Source organism: Drosophila kikkawai, chromosome 2R, assembly GCF_030179895.1.
Source record: "Drosophila kikkawai strain 14028-0561.14 chromosome 2R, DkikHiC1v2, whole genome shotgun sequence".
NCBI lineage: Eukaryota > Metazoa > Arthropoda > Insecta > Diptera > Drosophilidae > Drosophila > Drosophila kikkawai.
The window spans coordinates 27,276,289-27,296,313 of record NC_091729.1 but is presented as its reverse complement, the minus strand read 5'-3'; the positions used below and the strand labels follow the sequence as shown (position 1 = coordinate 27,296,313).

The 20,025-nt window shown below is 35.1% G+C and overlaps 2 protein-coding genes across 9 annotated transcripts; both read right to left on the bottom strand.

Annotated features, from left to right (window-relative positions):
- Window positions 1–1,609: 1,609 nt before the first annotated feature.
- Window positions 1,610–9,677, bottom strand: qvr (protein quiver). Of its 5 annotated transcripts, none has more exons than XM_017164646.3 (7): window positions 9,107–9,677; window positions 7,060–7,158; window positions 6,910–7,007; window positions 5,334–5,390; window positions 4,243–4,295; window positions 4,092–4,185; window positions 1,610–3,968 (listed from the first exon to the last, which is right to left on the bottom strand). In XM_017164646.3, the coding sequence occupies exons 3-7, from the start codon at window positions 6,959–6,961 to the stop codon at window positions 3,745–3,747; spliced, it is 480 nt and encodes a 159-aa protein (XP_017020135.1). In that variant the 5' UTR covers window positions 6,962–7,007; window positions 7,060–7,158; window positions 9,107–9,677; the 3' UTR covers window positions 1,610–3,744. The 5 variants fall into 5 exon arrangements, with proteins under 5 accessions (XP_017020135.1, XP_070140425.1, XP_070140426.1 ...); XM_070284324.1 differs by having other exon boundaries at window positions 6,910–7,004; XM_070284325.1 differs by lacking the exon at window positions 5,334–5,390 and adding an exon at window positions 6,199–6,246 and having other exon boundaries at window positions 6,910–6,991.
- A 344-nt stretch (window positions 9,678–10,021) lies between these two features.
- Window positions 10,022–17,091, bottom strand: Prip (aquaporin prip). Of its 4 annotated transcripts, none has more exons than XR_011444577.1 (7): window positions 16,902–17,091; window positions 12,676–12,738; window positions 12,363–12,518; window positions 12,154–12,297; window positions 11,037–11,459; window positions 10,394–10,546; window positions 10,022–10,341 (listed from the first exon to the last, which is right to left on the bottom strand). XR_011444577.1 is itself a non-coding variant. In XM_017164608.2 (6 exons), the coding sequence occupies exons 2-6, from the start codon at window positions 12,709–12,711 to the stop codon at window positions 10,306–10,308; spliced, it is 795 nt and encodes a 264-aa protein (XP_017020097.1). In that variant the 5' UTR covers window positions 12,712–12,738; window positions 16,902–17,091; the 3' UTR covers window positions 10,022–10,305. The 4 variants fall into 4 exon arrangements, 1 of the variants encoding a protein (XP_017020097.1); XR_011444576.1 differs by having other exon boundaries at window positions 10,423–10,546; XR_001770650.2 differs by lacking the exon at window positions 10,394–10,546 and having other exon boundaries at window positions 10,899–11,459.
- Between the last annotated feature and the right edge of the window lie 2,934 nt (window positions 17,092–20,025).

Here is a 20,025-nt window from a genome sequence, read left to right as displayed (position 1 = left end):
TTACAGTTGGGGGGGGCGGCGGCCGCCTGTTGCCAAAAGCGATATGGGGATATATTTCGCGGGGGACAGGCGGCACTTGGCCCTCTCTTTGGTTTCAGATGCTCGGCAATGCACGCGCGCCTGCCGCCCACAATTGCCCAGGTCTTCTGAAAAAGGGGGTTTCCCTTGTTCTTTTTGGGTTTTAATTAAATAATTAAATGTAAATTGCAATTGTGGAAACGGCTGTCGCGGCATTGCGACACTTGCATGGCTGCGATGGCGTACATGATGAAAAAAACATGTCAGACAGTGGTGTCGTATGTGAAAAAGCACCATTTGGGGGGGCGTGGGTAGGGGGTGTTGCACAGCTGCGAGCGAGAGAGAGGCACAGGTAGATTTCCATAAACAAATTCCAATGCATCTTCGCTCTCTCTCTCTCTCTCTGTGGCTGGCCTGCGGCGCCTGCGCTCTGGATTTTTGGTAACGGAACATATGCGCGCCACCTGGCGGCCTCGATGCCAGAGAAAGTGAGAATGTGAGAGTGAAAGTGGTGTGGTGGGAAGAGGTGAGTGAGGTGAACTGAGGTGGTTAACTCAATAGAAGAAAATCTTAATTATTTCTGCTAAATTCAAAATGGAAAAATTGAATAAAAATTAAATAATAAAAGCAACTGCTGATTCTTCTAGAGAGTTGGTTTCTTTTTTTTTGGGGGGTCTTCTAAGTGTTTCTTTGCCTTTAGTTCTTTTGTTTTTCTTTGCAATATTCAACAACCAATACCAATATCAAGTTTAGCTTAGCCTTGTTATAGGCTATTATTGGTAAGATCTTTGATATTAATTTAGTGCTTTTTGTATTGTGAGGAATCTATGGATGTGAAGCTCCAGCCCACAAATATGGGGCTCTCGAAACGTTAGTTACTTTACAAAGACTTCTTAGATCTTTCGCTTGAGAAAAAACACGCGCCTACGAGTAGTAAAAATTCACCATTGTGTTTGTCTGTGGTATTCATGAGTGTCTTGATTGGGTTTCTTCTAGGTGCTTCGCTAATTCTGTAACTGCATTGTACTTTCTGTATATATTTCGCTAACATTCAGTGAGTGTCTTCAGGTGTCATTGAGTGTTCTTATCTATTTGTTTTTCTTGTCGTTCTACAGGTGTGTGTGCCTCTAGTGAAAGAGTTGTAGTTCTATGTTCTATGTGTAGTTCTGTTTTTTGGAAGAAAGTTAGTAAAAAGAACAGAGTCGCAAGATCAAACAGAGTTGTTAGTTAGAGTATATAGTGAGAGAGATAGAGAGTTAGAGATAGTTAAACGAATAGAAAGATATACAGAGAGATATATAGAGGAGGTACAGAGAAAGAGAAATATATAGAGAATGTTGTTGTTGTTGTTGTGGACGCTGCTGAGAGATAGAGATGTTGAAGGAACTACAAAAAGTACTAAATTAAAATAAGTTTTTGTTTTTGCACTACAAATCCATGTGTGTAAGTTTTAAACTTCAATGCCTCGTTGTTTATTATGTTAATTAATGTTTTTGTTTTTGGTTTTATTTGTATTGTTAGTAAACTGTTTAAACGCATTAACCGTCAATCAATCAATCAAATACTGGTTATAAGAATATTGTCAACATTCACAAACCAAAATCGGTTAGATAGTTAGTGGTTAAATATATATATATAAGTTTATCTGTTATTGAACAAACCAACATACCAGGAAAGCAGGAAACTATACAAATCGAAACTAAAAAAGAAAATGGTGTAAACATTGCATTTTGGGGATCTTAGTTTTTTTTCGCTAAGTGTACGGGAAGGAGGGGAAGGGGGCTTGGGAGGGTGCTGGATTGAGTGTGTTTGTGAGTGTGTACCACTGAGATAGAATCCGATAATCCCATCCGTCTACGAGGCGAGGCAAGAAGAGCGAACTAAGAAAACGGTGCGCAACTGTACTTGACTTTTTGTTTATTTATCTTTTTTGGTTAATTGATTTTTTCTTTGGCTTGTGACTTACCTGGGCCCAAAAAGCAACGAAACTATGTAGTTTTGCATGCTTCGCGGCTGGACGGAAATGGACAATCGATCTATTAAGCATTTTTTTGTTGTTGTTTAGTAACTAAAGCCAAGTATAGAGGGTAAGTACGTATTTTACAAATGCGTGGGCAAAAGTGCACGAATGTCGAAAAGTTGAGTAGTTAAGTGAGTTGAGTAGCAATTAGGTAAAGCAAATCGAAGCCAAAAGTTAAGAGTAAATTTTGCTAGATATATAAATAGATATATATGTATGGTAAAAATGGTTGTTTATTAGCCAATTTTCAATTATACAAACGAAAACGGTTTACGCTTAAAATACAAAACTTCAAGTCGAATACTCTAGTCGAGAGGATAATCATAACCATTATTGATTAATTAATCAATTAATTCATAATAATATTAATTCAAATTCGAATAAATGTAAATCATAAGCTATGTAAGCTACAAGTTCCGATTCGATTCGATTCGTTTTTTAAAACTATCACTAGCATGAATGAGAATTGAGTCAATTTCAATTTCACAATGATGGGGGGATTTCTTGGTTTTGGTTTTGGTTTTGGGTTGGGCTGGGGATCAGGTTCTTGGGATCGGGATATCTTCTACTTACGAGCTAATTATCACTTGTTGAACATAAACCAAAGGGACCAAAGGGTGATCGGTACTTTATACAGTTTTGGTGCTGGTGGCAGGTTGTTCTATGAGGCTAACTAACTACACTAAGATCGATATTAGGCTACGGTCTCATTGTTGCTTCGTTACGTGATATGATGCGTGGGGGTTTGAACCGAGAGTACAGCTTAATGGCTAGGATATCTAGGGATACAGAGAGTATTAACAACAAATCATCAACGTGTTTATGCATATTATGGAGTTTGTTCGCTTTTCCGACTCTGGAATAAACAAGATGAGCAAATGTTCCACTTGGTCTCACTTGGTCGCACTGGCAAATACTTTTGGGATGATCTTTGATATTTTCGGCGCTATTTACAGGCCAAAAGTAATTGGCGCGTTATTCCAAGTTTACATATGATTTGGTTTTTGTTTTAGCTTTAGTTTTAAATTTAGATTTAGATAGAGTTGTTTAAGAACTAAGGTCTAGAGTGAATCGGTTACTGATTACTGTTTATCGGTTTTTGTTTCGGGTTCGGCTTGTCCCTCTGGTCGGGGGCATTTACAAATGTAAGTAACAACGAAATCAAAATGTAATAATCACTACGATTCCTACTTAAGCGCTACATGCTTCAGCTTTAGCATCAACAACATGCAATTCAAATACCGAGTACTGTGATATTCGATTCGATTCGATTCGATCTCAAGAACACTGTGCATCCAAAGCTGGCTTCTAGTGTCTAGTGTCTAGTGTCTAGTGTGTGTGTGTGGGAAATAGAAAGCCTTCTGGTCTGTAGAAGCTTTGGATTGCATTCACATTCCTTGGATCGGGTTCTCGAGCTATCGCTGGGTGCTGATCAAACTACACGGAGCCCGTCTTTTCGCAAAACTGTGTTTGGTGTGCTCCAAAACAAATCAATCGTAATTGTAAATCGTAAATTGTAAATCGTAACCGTAATTAAATCAAATCAAGCTACAAATCATACGCTTAGAGAGATAGAGAGAGATAAGGAGGATAGAGAGAGATAGTGGTGATAGTTTGTGTAGGATTACTCTTGGTGTTTTATGTTCTGTATGTTCTGAGTGGTGTGTGTGTTTGTCTTGTGGATTTCTGGATGATCCTAACACTTTCTATCTGCTGAGCAATTGACCCATTAGCCATATCACTGCCACTGCGATGGGTATGAGATGCAGCTGGCAGCCGTTAGTGTGTAAATTTTTACTAGAATTGCACATATCTTCCTCACAAAAGCACATATGTCCATTGCCTGAACTTTCCATCATGCACACGTGATCGACCATGAATAAATTGATCTGTAACTGTGACGTACACATGCGTCGCACCACCTCGTACGCTAAAATGTAGATTGAGAGAAGAGGGAAGAGAGAAAGGACACGCAAAGGAAGATCATGACGATCAATTAGTTGGGGTTTTTTATTTAAATAAATTAAAGTTTTTAAGTTGCTTTATGACTCACGTGATCTCTGATGCCGCACCATCTTTACGCAGCAACCGTTGCAGGTCATCAAGGGGGGCTGGTCCCGCGGCAAAGCCGTGTAGTTGAAGGGATCCTACAAAAAATCCTTTGAATGATTCAAATATATAGTTTAAACTCTCTAAGATCCCACCTTGCAGCGGGCATCTGTCCAGGAATCGCACTCATAGCAGTAAATCGATCGCGCTATATGAAAAGATAGCTTATTAATATCCCAAACTCAACAGGTTGCTTTTTTTTTTTTAGCTCTCTTTCGTCTAGTTTGAGGTAAGGTTTATTATTGGGTACAGTAACGACAAAACGTGCAACACACTTAGGCATGCCAACGCAAAACAAACAGCAGGCAAAAAACATTTATCGATACCAGTTTCAAAATTAAAAGGTGATTTTTGTTGCGTTACTATTGGAATCGTTGAGGGTAGTTTAAAATTTTTGAAACAGTAATAATGATATTTAACAAAACTCTCTAACTAACATACTTAATGGCAAAGTAAAGATAAGAGAATCAAAGATATGTTTGGGATTTCTTTTGGGGATACTCTCAATGGAAAAGTGTCTTTCTAGGGCATGCACTCACACTCACATACCGATACACCACAAACAGACACACACAAAATATCTAGGATAAAAGATCGATATTCTGGATATAGTTAGCTTCAGAACTTTCTTGCTGTCTTGCTTCAGTTGTAAATAAAATATAAGGACCAATAAATCTTCTTATGTGTTATGCAGTTCCGAAACGCACTGTACCACAGACTCACTCCGGACTTAATGAATTTTCATAGGATAGTTCAAATGAAGGTTTATTTTTTTTAATAATAATAATAAAAGACAAAGCCTTGCCTGGGTGCGAAACATAACTAGAGAAAAAAGTGCAACAGAAGGAAAAGTGAAAAGTGAGGAAAAAGAGTTTTCAAAGGGATGCCCCGAGAACTGAACAAATATTGATTTATTGGAGGCAAAGCTTTAGGGATGAGCGAGAGAGATAGAGAGAGCTCCCGATATCGAAACGAAAAGATCTTAAGTAACACTGATAATCCAAAAATATTCCTTTATAATTCATTGCGAAACTCGACCGGCTCGAGTTTGTTAGAAATAGATAATACATATACTTATGCACGACTCTTATTATCATATTATTTAATGTATTTTTTTTTTTTGGCAAAAAAGGTAATCGATAGGTTTGTAAGCAAGATCAGTTTTGAAAAGGCAATGGACTCATACTTTGACATTCGGCTGAGGCCTGCGGAATCCATATTAAAGTTAGAAATCCGAATACGGCTGCAAATAAACAATGGAAGAGAAGAGAGCAAAGTAGAAGTGGGCAGTAGAAAGGAGCACGAACTGAAGAAACCGAAAAAATAAAAGGGGTCCAGTCGCTCCGTGACAGGTACAGTTGCCTGCCAATTCCAGGCGCAACTGTACTTGCCATTGAGCGATCATCTGATGGTGTTGGAGTATTGGAGTTGTTGGAGAGGGGAGAAAGTAGAGCTGGTTGTGGTGGTGGGTGGTTGGTGAAATGTCGACACTCTACACACGCCGGGGATTACGTAAACACTCGAATCGTTTCTGTGCACACACAGTGTTCCAAATGCCATTCGTTACCATCGCCTACTCGAAAGTATACTTATATTTATAGTATTTATACCAAGGTGAGAGACAGTGTTGTAAAAGGCACAGAGGAAAGACAATTTACAAATTACGTTTACATTTTTGGTGTGAACTTCACTGCAACTCAAGACGCATACGTGTTGTTTGTTGTTTTGTTATTGTTGTTGTTGGATGTGACCAGGAATATGCAATATATATGGGTTATATAGAATGTATATAGAGTACAGACAGCTGCTTATAGTCGATATATAACGGCATTTACAATCAACGGCACGTACGAAACGAAATGAAACCCATAAAGGAAAATCAAACGAAACTCAAATCGAACGCAACAATTTCTCTTTGACGTTGTTTTTACAGGGGATTATTTTGGTTTTTTTTTTTTTTTTTAAGATTAGTACAAAAACTGAAGGCAATTTTGGTTGAAATCGAAGTAAGGGGGGAGGAAGGAAATCATAGGCAAAAAAAGGAAACTTACTTGGAAAACAATTATCGGTGGTAGCGAATTTTGCCAATGCCAAAAAAACTATATTTTTGATTTTTGTTTACCGATGGAAAATGAAATGAAATAAAAAACAACAATGTACAAAAATGTTTTCAATCAAATTCAATTGAATAAGAGTGGATATGGCTTAGCAGCTACTGATAAAAGCAAACGAAAATCAATCATCATCTCGCAAGGTGCCCTATCTAAAGAATGCTTTTTTTTCGATCAATCAGTTGGCACTTGAATGGAATTTTCCTAGATTTTCATTCATATTTTGTGAATTAAATGGAATTGATTGTCTGATAACTTGATATTTCGACTTTCTATATTTTTATTTAATTTTTCAAATAAATCTCTATAGCATCTTCAGCAGCATCTTGCTTTCTGCCTCTCCCTGTGTATTGCCTTATTACTAAGCATCTCATAATACTCTTTATATTCATAATATTCATTCCGATTCTATTCTTTGATCTGTGTGAGAATATGATTTGATGTCCATAAAGCAGCTGGAACTTATGCTGGCTCTTTTGTTTATTGCTTCGCCTTCTGTGTTTACCATTCATATTCGCTATGGTGTTGACCTTTGTAGCTTATTAATAATTATTTTATGGTTATTTCTCTGGCTGTATCTGAGAGATATATTGTATCTGGATATATTGTGGATGCTTGTGGGTTTGCCTTGGGTGAGTGAGAAGGGTTTACCTGTTACAATTAACAGCCAATTGCCAAGGGCGGCATTGCCCGGTTTCCACATCCTGGGGGATATTCCAACGACGCCACCCACCTGTGAGAGGTAACTTCTGGGTTTATTTTTTAATAATTATTACAACGATTTAAGTGTAACTAACTCACCTGGTTGAGGGTCTTAATTAGAGTAGTTTTGTATTGTTACTGCTGCCTTTGGTCTCCACTCAAGTTCTGCTCCTGCAGCGTAGCATTGCGCTGCCGTCACTACAAGTTTATGATTTACATTTTAATTATCAATAAATATGTGACAGAAAATAATAATAAAAAAACATAAACAAACACATTTTCAGCTAATTAAAAGTATAATTTCAGCGTAAAGTTTAAACAACTGTTAACACAATAATTCCCAGAAGTTCCCCCCAAATTTCCTCTTTAAAGTATCTCTATTTTTGTATTAAATCCCCAAAGAACTTCAAAAAATTAACACTTTCCCCAGTTACCCTTCCGTTTATGGCTCTTTAATGGGGCGAGGGTCGCCCCTAGAGTTTCCTCCTGGCTATGATTTGTGGCTTCCAGTTTTATGGCGACACTTTAAGTTGCCGCGAAGCACACGCAGTGAAATATATTAATATATGGCATATATTATATATAGATTGTATAGGCAGAAGTGGATCAAAAACGGGGCCCTATAAATAGAGCCGCACAACCTCTAATAAGTGTGTTCTAGGTCACCTCTAGGTGTGTGTGTTCGCTGTGTGCGGAGTTCAAGTCATGGCTGCTGCTGATGTCAATGGTTTTTCTGACATTTTTTTCGGTTTCGGTTGCTCTGAAATGTGATTGACCGGCTGCCCGAAATCCTAGGAATCATCGCACACACTTCACTTGGCGGCTCTCTGCATTTGAAGCACACATTTCGTTCGGTTCGAATGAATTTATAGTGGCATTTTTTGCATTGAACTTTGGCAAAGTGTCAAAATAATGCGAGGGCGGGCGGATTGCTGGGGTACAGCAGACAAAACTATTTATATTTATATGTGTGCCACCGCTAAGAATAAGAATACTCTTTAAGCGGATGGAAATTGAATGGAAGCGATTGAGTGAGGGGATACCCTGGATTAAGAAGGGTTCTAGAGGGAAAATTAAAATATACAAAATATTACACATGTAAAAAAGTCTTTATTTAACTAGTTATTATTAAATATAAAAATCGTTTTTACATTTTGTTTACAATGGTTTTGGTCTAGAGAATATTTTATATTTAATATTTATTCGTAACACATCGTAAATATGATTTTAATTTTTATAACAAAACAGGTGTTTAACATAAAATAAATTAAAACATTAAAATCCTGTTAAAATCATATTTTAACCAGTTATTTAACAAAAAAATATTATAAATATTAAAAATCCTATTTCAAATTGCACAATTGTTGAAATTGTTTAAAAAAACATTAGCTTTGCCGACTTAAAGTAAGTCATAAAATATTTGACTGTGCTATTTGGTATATAGAAAGGTTTTAAATTATTTGTAAAATTATTTAAATAAAATTTCTACAGCTACAAGGCAAATTATATTAAAAAATAAATATTTTATGAAATTACTAAATTAAAATAAATATTTTATTCTCAAAAATCTATTAATTCTTATCGGCTTTTATATTAAGTAAACCATTAACAAGAAATTGAAGTAATTATTTAAGAAACATAATTAAGTTCAAGACAACCTTTATCAAAACTAAATTGAAAATGTCAATAAAATATTCAAAATTTTTAAAGAACATTTAAAAAATCCTCTATAAAGTTTAAACAATAAACCCATATACCCCTTGGCAATAAATGTGATCATCTGATCGTTAAACTGCCTCAGCTGGCTATTCCTATTTTTCAGGTTAAGGCTTTGGCTTGGCACCACTAAATTTAGCGCAATGTTCCGCCAATAGTGAGCACTTTTAGCACTCCTCCTGGCCAGTGGCAAGTGGGTCAAAATGTGGTTCAATGGCCACAGCCATCCTACATCCCGTTCAACAAGTGTTTGCAATGCCGCCGCCCCGTTTTAGCCATGGTTCACATTTCATTGGGCCATTCATCACAAATTTTAATGGCACTAACGAGCTAATTGCAGACTGGGTCATCGCACAGCATGGATTTGGGTGGGACTTTGACTCAAAGACACTTGAAAAAAAAGAGGCTAGAGTCTCCTTGATTAACTTGCCTTTGTCCCGGAGTTACTGGCTAACTGAAGTTGGCCTTTCGCTGGCCATGTTTCGTGTGCTGGCCCAGACACACGCGAGTATTGATTTTGTGTGCGACACTGCAGCCTCTCCACTTTCCTTTCACACTTTTCCTTTCACACTTTTCCTGCACGGCTGGGCCGTTGTTTCATAATACACAAAGTACACACGGATCGATTGGGCCAGAGAGGCTTAACTGGGCCAAGTCTGGTCAGCCTTTAGGGCCTAATGCAATTTGCATTCGACGACCCTCGTTGCGGTTGCGGTCGCGGTCGCTTCGATTTTTGTCGCCACGATTTTCCCCACTGTGTTTTCCGCAGTGTTTTCCTATTGATTTCGCTCACAACACTTCTTTATTTGTTGGCCTTTTGATTTTCTTTTAGGGCTTTTCATTTAACCCCCTGCACTGGCCAATTGTTTAATTCACTGATTTGTTGCTAGAAGCTTTTGTTGTTGGCAATTTCTGCCTGATTTCTGAGTAATTTATTTGGGTTTTTCTTTCTGTAGCACAAGCAACACGCAACGACATTGACAACGACTGCGGCCGAGCGGATTGGATTTTCCGATTTTCCCTTTACGCTTTTTGACAGTTTTGGCGCATGACGCTTTTGACGTATGCTGCGGGGAAGCTTTTCCGCATAGACAGTGTTGGGAAAACCGAAAGAAAAAGCTTTTAGCATAAGCTTTAAAAGGCGCTTCATTTGAATGGGAAGTTTTAAAATTAAAAGGAAAATTTATAGGTAAATCAGAAATACTTTAAAGTATTTATCTTGATTTTATAAATTAAATTCTGTGATGAATATTTCACTTTCTTTAAATTTTTTAAAATCATTTAATAACATATTCCCCCATATTTTAACCTCCTGTTATTTTCTAAAAATGAAACAAATAAAAGGTTATAATTCAGTTAATGTTTTTTCCACTTTATTGTGAACGCATGAGAATACAAGTGATTGTTTTTGCTTTGCAGAATTTGCATCTTTTTTAGGGGCAGCTTAGACATTTAAATATTAGTTAAATAAAAAATGAACTTTTCATGAATAAATACACATAAATACACACGAACAGGGGGAAAGTACACGACATAAGTATATGGATAGACACTGCAATGATTGGGTTTTCGTAACCCTCTTCCCTCTCTCTAACTCTCTAGATTCGAGTTGCTGAATTTCCTTAATTTCTAAGCATAGTCGCGAGCTCCTTCCAGTTTGCGCATCTGTAAAATATATAGAAAATAATAATAACAAAAGAGTTACAAGTGAGCTTACGGTTTTGTTAATTAAACAGGGATGCAAACCGATTAAAAATTGAGGATAGGTTCGCTACAGGTACGGTTCAAGACATTTTTGGAGCCATTCTCTAGGGGTTTTATTTTTTGGCATGCAGGTTGTTAGCAGGTTGTTTTAATAAACGAGAATTTGCTAAAGCGATACAAAAATATATAATTACAGGAATTATAAATTTTGAACAGCCATGAATGTGAATTTTAATAAGTAAAGGTTTGAGTTTTAGGGGGTTTTATGTTTTAGAAACGATAATATGTATGTTTGTACGCTTTGTGTTTAAAAAAGAAAGGTTTACTTATTTGAAATCGCTTTTAAAGGTGCTTAAAAAAATGCTATGAAAAATTATAACATAATTTTTTAAGCCATATAATTTTTATAGAACGAACCGAACCGTAAAGAACTAAATCCTTCGTCTTTTGAGTATTTTCTTGAGTTCTAATCGCGGTTCGGTTTGCATCCCTGAAATTAGGAAACTCATAGTATTTACAATGCGGTGAGAGATGTGTCTGTGTGTGTGTGTATGACAGTGTGAGTGTATGTTACAAGTGATCACTGATCACTGATCACTGATCACTGATCAGAAGAAGGACTCCTCGCTCCAGGCGCTTATCAATCGTACTCTCACCTCGCGTTCATCGGCGTGCGTTCGGTACTTCTCGGCCGCCTCGTTCGTCTTCGGCGCCGGCTTAGCCTCCAGCACCTGGGTGTACAGCAGGGCGGCGGTCACGCCCCCCAGTATGGGCCCAGCCCAGTAAACCCAATGAGAAGTCCAATTATCGGTGGCAAAGGCAGTGCCCACAGTGCGAGCAGGATTCATGCTGGCACCCGTGTAACGAATGGTGCCCAGGTGGCCCAAGGTCACAGCCATACCAATGGCCAGGGGGGCAGTGAAGCGTGAGTCGGGTTTGTTGGCATCACAGGCTCCAAACACCACGAGCACCAGAAGCAGGCCCAGGAAGAACTCAATGCCCAGACCCTGCAGTTCGGTGATATTGGTAGCCAGGCTGGTGTGACCCAGGCCATTGTAGTAGTCTTGATCGATGAGGATCTGTGTGGGGGGGGGGATAAAGTAGGGGGTTTTTTAGTGAATACAAACATTAAACTATTCAAATAATATTTAAAATAATTTTTTTTAAATTATATAAGTCAGGAAATAGTCCGAAATATTTTAAAAATTTAAGTATTAAATTGAAAGTTATTAAATAAATATTTAATATTATTCTTAAAAAATATTTAAGCAAAGAAATAATCTGAAATATATTATAAATTGAAACAAATCGGTCTCATTCAATTCAAAATCGCGTTAATGAAATACTCAATGAAATTATATATATTTTTAACTCTTAGATTGTGACGTTTTCGGCTTACTATTTTTAGAAAATAAAACAACAGCTGAAATCAAGAATTTCACAGATTGAGTATGTACTCAAACACTTATCATTGCCATGACTTCATACACTCTCGAACATTGTCGCCGTCATTTATCCACTCAACGAAAGGGGAGCAATTGTCGAAAACCGAGTCGTTTTTTTAAGCCTCTGCCGGATGTGGGGCAATCAAAACCGCGAAAGATAAATGACACAAGACCATTCTTGAAATGTTTTTGTTTTCCCAAAAAAATAAGACTAAATTACGTAAGCGGAATATATAAAAATATTTCTATAATTCTATTTCTATAATTTGTTGTATATTTTTATTAAAAAAAAAAATGAAAATTCTAAGAAAATATTTATTGTTCTCACCCTGACAGCTGCTGTTCCTGCAATAGATCCCAGACACTGGAATACCACATAGAAAATGGCCCGGATGAAGCTGATTCGTCCTGCTACCAACATGCCAGCAGTGACGGCAGGATTCACATGTCCACCACTCAGGTGACCCACAATCTGTTTTAAAATTTATATATATATATGTCAATATTATTACATTAATTATGAAATGAAATACTCACCGTTATGGCCATGAAAATGGCCAGGCCAAAGGCCAGGGCTTTGAAGGTTCCATCTTGATCCTGTGTGCATGCTCCGCAGGCAAAGAAATTAAGGATCAGATTACCTAGGAATTCTCCAATCAGGGCCTGCCACAAACGCAGCTCCTTGGATTTGAGCTAAAATAAATAATATAAATAATATTAACATGTTTATATTACATTTTTATAAAATTAAATACATTAAACTAGCTTCTAAGAAATATTTATCTGAATTATTATTGCTTATAATATATTTCTTTGATCATATTTTCAATATTTTTTGTTCCCCACTCACCTCATTGAGACCCAGTGAGTACTCGAACTTTCCCATCTTGTTCGCTTGGCTTTCCAACAGAAACTGAAAAAAAGAAAGAAGGAAAACTATTAGTTAGCTCATTTCTGGTTAGTAAAATGCAAATATTAATCCGAATTGCAAATAGAAATGGTCATCAACATGGAAGTGGACAATTGTTGGACATGATGGCTACTTTTTGCACTCATTTAAGGTGCGAAATTACTTTGGCCTTTGGCGACAAACTGTACTTCCGCTGCACTTTATAATTGTCTTGTTTCCAAATTAGTTGACAAGATTGTCTGGTTAGAAATTAATATTAGGATGGGTTTAAAGGTAAATAAGGGTAGTTAGAATCAGATGAAAAGGAATGATTATAAATATTTGATAAAATATTTATTTTGATAGGGTATGTCATAAATGAAAAGATTTTAAATTCTAGAAAAATATTACAACAGCCTTCTTCCCTGTTTTTCATTAAGGCTCTTTGAAGATGACATATTTTTCAGCTAAAATAAATATTCTTCTTAATGTTATATTTATTTTTCTGATAAAAAAGTTGTATCTTTATTATAATTTTATTATTATTAGTTAAGGTGCTCAACTTAACCCCTTGTTAGAGTGCGGAAAGTGGGTAATTAAGGGCACCTCCTTAATTCTACAATCCCGATCTTATCGGTGAATGCAGCTGCCTGCGAGAAAGTATGTATATATTTAAGCAAACAGCATGTATAATATTTAATTGGCAACAGGTCGTAAAAGTGAGGTAAATATTTGAACGCGAAAACCGGCAGAAAAGTGAACAACACTTGGGCTATAAACTGTTGAGAGTTGTAAGTGTTTAACTTGGGGTTAACTCTCATTTTATAGAGTGTGGATTCAGTATGGAATCAGCTTGAAATCAGAGAAGAATCAGTCAAGACTATGTTTGCTTTGCTTTTCTTATTTGGCGCAATGCGGTCACGAACATTTATTTGCTGGCCAGGCCCAAAAATGGCCTATAACTTGTTGGCCATGCCACTCCAATCATTACAAAGAGGAGAATATACTATAGACACCATATAGTATATATATATATAATTTGGAATATATATATATATAGATTATATAGAAACATTTGCCATTTGTAATTTGTCTTTCTCATCAATCACTGGTTTGTTCAATTTTAATTCCCGTTTTCTATGCTTTGAAAATATTTCAAGTTGTTCATCATTTTCCACAGTTTCTGGCATTTTTTTCTTGATTTTTTTTTCTCGTTTCTTCTTTAGTTTTTTTTTTAATGCAATCTTAATGAATTTCTTGTTTATTTGCGTCATCTATGCGGCCCCCCTATCGATATCAGACAATAGACTTCGAGTGCTCTGATATGGAAACGCGCGTTCCTTAATTGAGGCCCAGAGGAGTGGGCTTTATGGATGAGCTATACTCTTACTATATAGTAATTGAATTGACTTAGGGTGGGGCCTACCCTTCCCCCCTCTCGGGATAAGTGGCATACCTTGTAAAATCAACCCACACAAACGCTGCCTTTGATTGGAAACCCCAACGGTCTTTAAATATTTGTCATAGCCAAGTTAATCATCACAATTGCATTGTGTAAATACTTATATATTGATTCATTAATTTAAGCATGTAATTATAATTTTAGTTCCCATGTAGACTGACATTCCTTAGAGTGAGATTCCCCTTTGCTGACTCTTCCAGGGTTAATTAAAATCCCTATCAGCCTGTAGAACAATAATGCTCTTCGGCGGGGAACAAAAATCTAAACAATTAATCGACTCTGATTAAAGTTTACTTTGAGATTACTACTTTTCGGGCAAGGCAATTTATTGGAGGCGATAAAGCTAAGGCCTTTACAATTGGAAACCCTAGAAGCAATACCAATTTGTGTGGAATTTTCAATAGTGCGCTAATAACTTAATAGTGTCCGTGCTAATTCGCATAATATCCGAACAATAAAGTAAAAGTTTGCCCAACAAATTGGCACAAACGGCGAGAATGAAACACACAAAATTCACACATTTTTTTGCACACACTCAAACACATTGAAATTGCATTTTAACGCATTTCAAGTTGATTTCTCGTAATTCAAAGGCATTTCTGTGGCAATCCGAAACGTGTAGGAACAGAGGGTTCATGAACTTGAACTTACCCAGGGCAGGTTTCAAAATGTGTTCCAATAAAATTTAATTATATGCAAATAATGAAGAGTATCGTAAGGGAAATGTGCGACATCAAACGAAAGACGGACGTCGTTAATTAAAAAAACATCGAGATAACGAGGGTATAAATCATGCCTTCGTTGGAACTCAAGATGAGCTAATGCTGTTTTTTGGTTTTGTTTTTTTGAAAATTGGTCTTGTTGTTGGCATAAGAACAGGTGACAAAACAAAATGCTGTGGGCTTTTATGGCTTCTTTTTTGGTTTAGCAATTTTAAGTGGATTTTGGTTTGTATTGATGGGTTGAGTTTATTGGGAAAGGTTAAAGGTGTAAAACAATTTTAGACTTTTTGGAGTTTAAAGGGTAATTTTTATAGAATTAAAAAAAAAATGTATGTATCATTTATCTAAGAAAATGTTTTAAATTCAAAAAAACTCTCATTTAAAAAAGGTTTTCCACTTTAAAGTTAAATTGGCCAAAGACTTTCATTGTTTTTATTGCCTTTATAAGATCTAGCCCCAATTGCGTACGTCTGCCGATGGCCGTTACCGATATAGACATTTGCAATTGTTAGAGCCGCAACTTTTTGTCACTTAAAAAGCCATAAAACTTACTTAAGCTTTAAATTTGTATGCAATGCGAAACGTGGGCAGAGATGGGGATAAATAGAGGGGGAATGGAGACACAGGAGAAAAAGAGTAGCAATTGCAGAGGAGTTAATAGACGAGAAACTCCCACACGTGTTCGAAGAGTCTCTGTACAGTAAAGTCTCGCTAAGATATATAGCATATAGATCACAGTTAATAGGTAAGCTCCTCCAATTACCAAATCATTTCACTTTTGTTTCGGGGGCAGAGCCATCAATCATGAGTGTCAGATATGAAACGCAATGCTGAATGCCACCGGCAATGGCGATTTGCCATTAACATTACAATTACCCCCCGGCCATATATCAGCGGATCATGGCATTACCTCCACCCCGTACCCGTACCCGTGCCTAATTAACCACACAATAGGGCATCCATATAGAATATATAGAAATCTTAAAAGCTTAAACGGATCACACAACCGTAACCATAATAAAATGTATCACAAAAATCTGTGCAGTTTTTATATATCCTCTTCTCTTGTATTTTATTCTATTCTATATCCGACGGCTTTTAATTTCTGGGAATTACTCGGGGTCTAAAGTAAAAATGAAAATGAATACATAAATTGTGATATTTTTACGATTGACACATGCGAGCATTCGAGCTAATTTTGTTTATTCCAAACGCAAAAATAGGGAGTAAACGTGCAAAAAGCACGAAAAGAACACACAGATCAAAGAGAAAGATGTCACAAAACATGTTAGAGAAATGTTGTAAATGGGGGAATTGTGGGAAAGAGATTAGAGAGTGCACTGAGGGAAATAATTGTATTTATTTGGGATTAAGTTGTAATTCCTTTTGAAGGTTTTAAATATTAATTGGGAGTGTTTCTTGGCCAATAATTAATAAAAAAATAAAGAACATAGGTAAGATAGGAAAGATTACCAACTACTTTAGTATCAAATAATTTATGTAAATATTTTTTTAACAAGATTATAATATTGTTAAATTTTTGTAATGTATTTTTAGACCAATAAATATATTTTAAGAGCGTTTTGTTGCTAAGAAGTTAGACAAAAAAGAGTTGATTTATTATATTATATATGCGTCTCTAATCTAATGTAACTTGTGTTTCTTAATGATCATTTCTTTAATAAAAAATATAAATTATAATTATTTTCTAATAAAAATATTAACACTATTAAAATCTTTAGCTCTTGTTAATACTTTATTAGAATCTTTTCTTATGTAACAACCAATGAAAGATCAAACCAAATAAAGTTCATATTAACGTCATTATATTTTTGAATAATTCCACATTTTCAATCATTTTATTTTAAAATAATTAAATTAATCAAAAAACCTTTCTTAAAAAAAATCTTTTTTTATTTTTATAACCCATCATATTCAGTTAAATAATCACAAAGTTAATAATTTGTTCTCAAGAATATCAACACTTTCAATTAGAAGTTTACCTTGCTGCCTCGGATATTAGCTCACTTTTGCACCTTGCACTCGCTAAACGAACTTGACTCAACAAGACGGCAACAACTGACACATTAACTTGCACTTAACAAATATTTAATTATTGTGAACAGGAATATGAACGGAATATCAGGTGGGTTGTTCGCCTTTTAAGCGATCCGCGCACTTTGACTCGACGACAGAAACTGCGCTGGCTTTTCGGCAGCGAAAAGCCAAAGCCCCCAAAGACCCCACAGCCCCAGGGGACTATGGGGCGAACGACCATCTTTTCTAAGCAAAACCCTTTTTTTTATATTGTTAAAATATTTTATTTTACATATGTATTTGTATTATTTTGATATACAAATTTATTTCAAATAAAAAATAAAATAAATACAACAAATATTTAACACTGAAAATAAAATTTTAATTCTTAAAAAAAAAGGTTAAACCACGCCCATTTTCAGTAAAATATTTTCCTTTAGTTATAATAAACTTGATTAAAAATATAGAACTTAAAAACATGAATTTGTCCTAAGTTATTAATTAATGATACAAAAAGTGGTTGTTCGCCCCATAGTGCAGTCGAGGAAGAGAGAGGTAGCTCCCTGTAAGAGAGAGGGAACCCGGGAGAGCCAAAAAACAACATTTCTAGAATTAATCAGAGAGCGCGGGCGCAACGGACGAATTAAAAAAGATAATCTGAAAATAAAATAAATAAGCTTAAGTCAAGTTAGGAACCCATTTAACCAAAACCCACCACATTGCTTAGCTCAGACATCAACCTTGTTAAAAACAATCTAATAAAATCTAAATTACCCTTGGCAATCAGTTTAATGCCAATTTATGGCATGCAAATAATAATAATTATTAAATGTGAAATTGAAAACCAAACCCATCAACATCTAACGTCAGCGCGTGACGTTGGCACAAAAATTTCCACACTGCCTTATTTCGGTTTCTTTATTTTTCTTCAGCTTATCTTAGAAATCAAAAAGGCAAAAATCAGCCCGAAATCATGTCTCTGCAAACAATTTCTTTAATTAATTTAGTGTGTGCACTTGAGGGAACACTGAACTTTTCCACGATTCCCATGATTCAATAAAAAAAGATATATTGACGTAAAAGCAAATTCCAGATACCTGTAGACTTGCTTGTCTTATTTTAATTAATAATTGTGAAGCCAGGTAAATGGGAAATTGAGTTGTACAAATCAAAAGCACACTTTTATGAGGCGTAAGAAATTTATGGCAGCAATGTAGATAGATGTCCATTTAAATTGTCATGACAAGTAGATAGCTGTAAGGTGAGCTTAGGTTTTAAAGATATTTTATTAGGAATAGAATTCAAATATTAGCTAATTCTTTAAAAACTAATAAAACATATTACAGAATCTTAAAAACTATGACATAAGGACTCTCAACATTTTATTTATTTTTCTTTACCTTCATTTTTAAAGCCGTGGAATTAATTATTTACGGTTGCGGTAATTTTAGAAATAAACAAGAAAGGAAACTAACTTCGGTAAGCCGAAATTTGTATACCCTTGCAGTTTGCCACAGGATCTGTCATTTAATCAAAAAATCATCATAACTAAGCCAAAAAAGCATCAAATTCAATTCGGAAAGTTTTTCTGTGCTAGTTTTTTCCAGATAAACCAATCTGCTTACTTAAATTCACATTTTAAGATATTACAATTTTTGCTTCTTTTTTCTGTGACAATTAACCCATTTTAAGACCTCAAAAATACAAAAAGAAATTATGAAAAATGTTTTTCTTCTAAACATGGCTAGATCGAATCCTCTTTTTGTGCTGATCAAGAATATATATGATTTATAGGGTCGGAAATGACTCCTTCACAGACTAAAATCATAAAACCCTTTAAGAAGATCTGAAATATTCACTGTCTTTAAATGAATGCTTTTATATACTTTATATGGTAATTTTTTTATAAAAAATAATCATAACTAAGCCAAAAAAGCATAAAATTCAATTCGGAAAGTTTTTCTGTGCTAGTTTTTTCCAGATAAACCAATCTGCTTACTTAAATTCACACTTTAAGAAATTACAATTTTTGCTACTTTTTTCTGTGACAATTAACCCATTTTAAGACCTCAAAAATACAAAAAGAAATTATGAAAAATGTTTTTCTTCTAAACATGGCTAGATCGAATCCTCTTTTTGTGCTGATCAAGAATATATATGATTTATAGGGTCGGAAACGACTCCTTCGCTGACTAAAATCATAAAACCCCTCAAGAAGATCTTAAATATTCACTGTCTTTAAATGAATGCTTTTATATACTTTATATGGTAATTTTTTTATAAAAAATAATCATAACTAAGCCAAAAAAGCATAAAATTCAATTCGGAAAGTTTTTCTGTGCTAGTTTTTTCCAGATAAACCAATCTGCTTACTTAAATTCACATTTTAAGGTATTACAATTTTTGCTACTTGTTTCTGTGTTAATGAACCATTTTAAGACCTCAAAAATACAAAAAGAAATTATGAAAAATGTTTTTCTTCTAAACATGGCTAGATCGAATCCTCTTTTTGTGCTGATCAAGAATATATATGATTTATAGGGTCGGAAACGACTCCTTCGCTGACTAAAATCATAAAACCCCTCAAGAAGATCTGAAATACACAGTTTCTTTAAATTAATGCTTTTATATACTTTATATGGTAATTTTTTTATAAAAAATAATCATAACTAAGCCAAAAAAGCATCAAATTCAATTCGGAAAGTTTTTCTGTGCTAGTTTTTTCCAGATAAACCAATCTGCTTACTTAATTTCACATTTTAAGATATTAAAATTTTTGCTACTTTTTTCTGTGACAATTAACCCATTTTAAGACCTCAAAAATACAAAAAGAAATTATGAAAAATGTTTTTCTTCTAAACATGGCTAGATCGAATCCTCTTTTTGTGCTGATCAAGAATATATATGATTTATAGGGTCGGAAACGACTCCTTCGCTGACTAAAATCATAAAACCCCTCAAGAAGATCTGAAATACACACTTTCTTTAAATTAATATTTTTATATATTTTATATGGTAATTTTTTTATAAAAAATAATCATAACTAAGCCAAAAAAGCATCAAATTCAATTCGGAAAGCTTTTCTGTGCT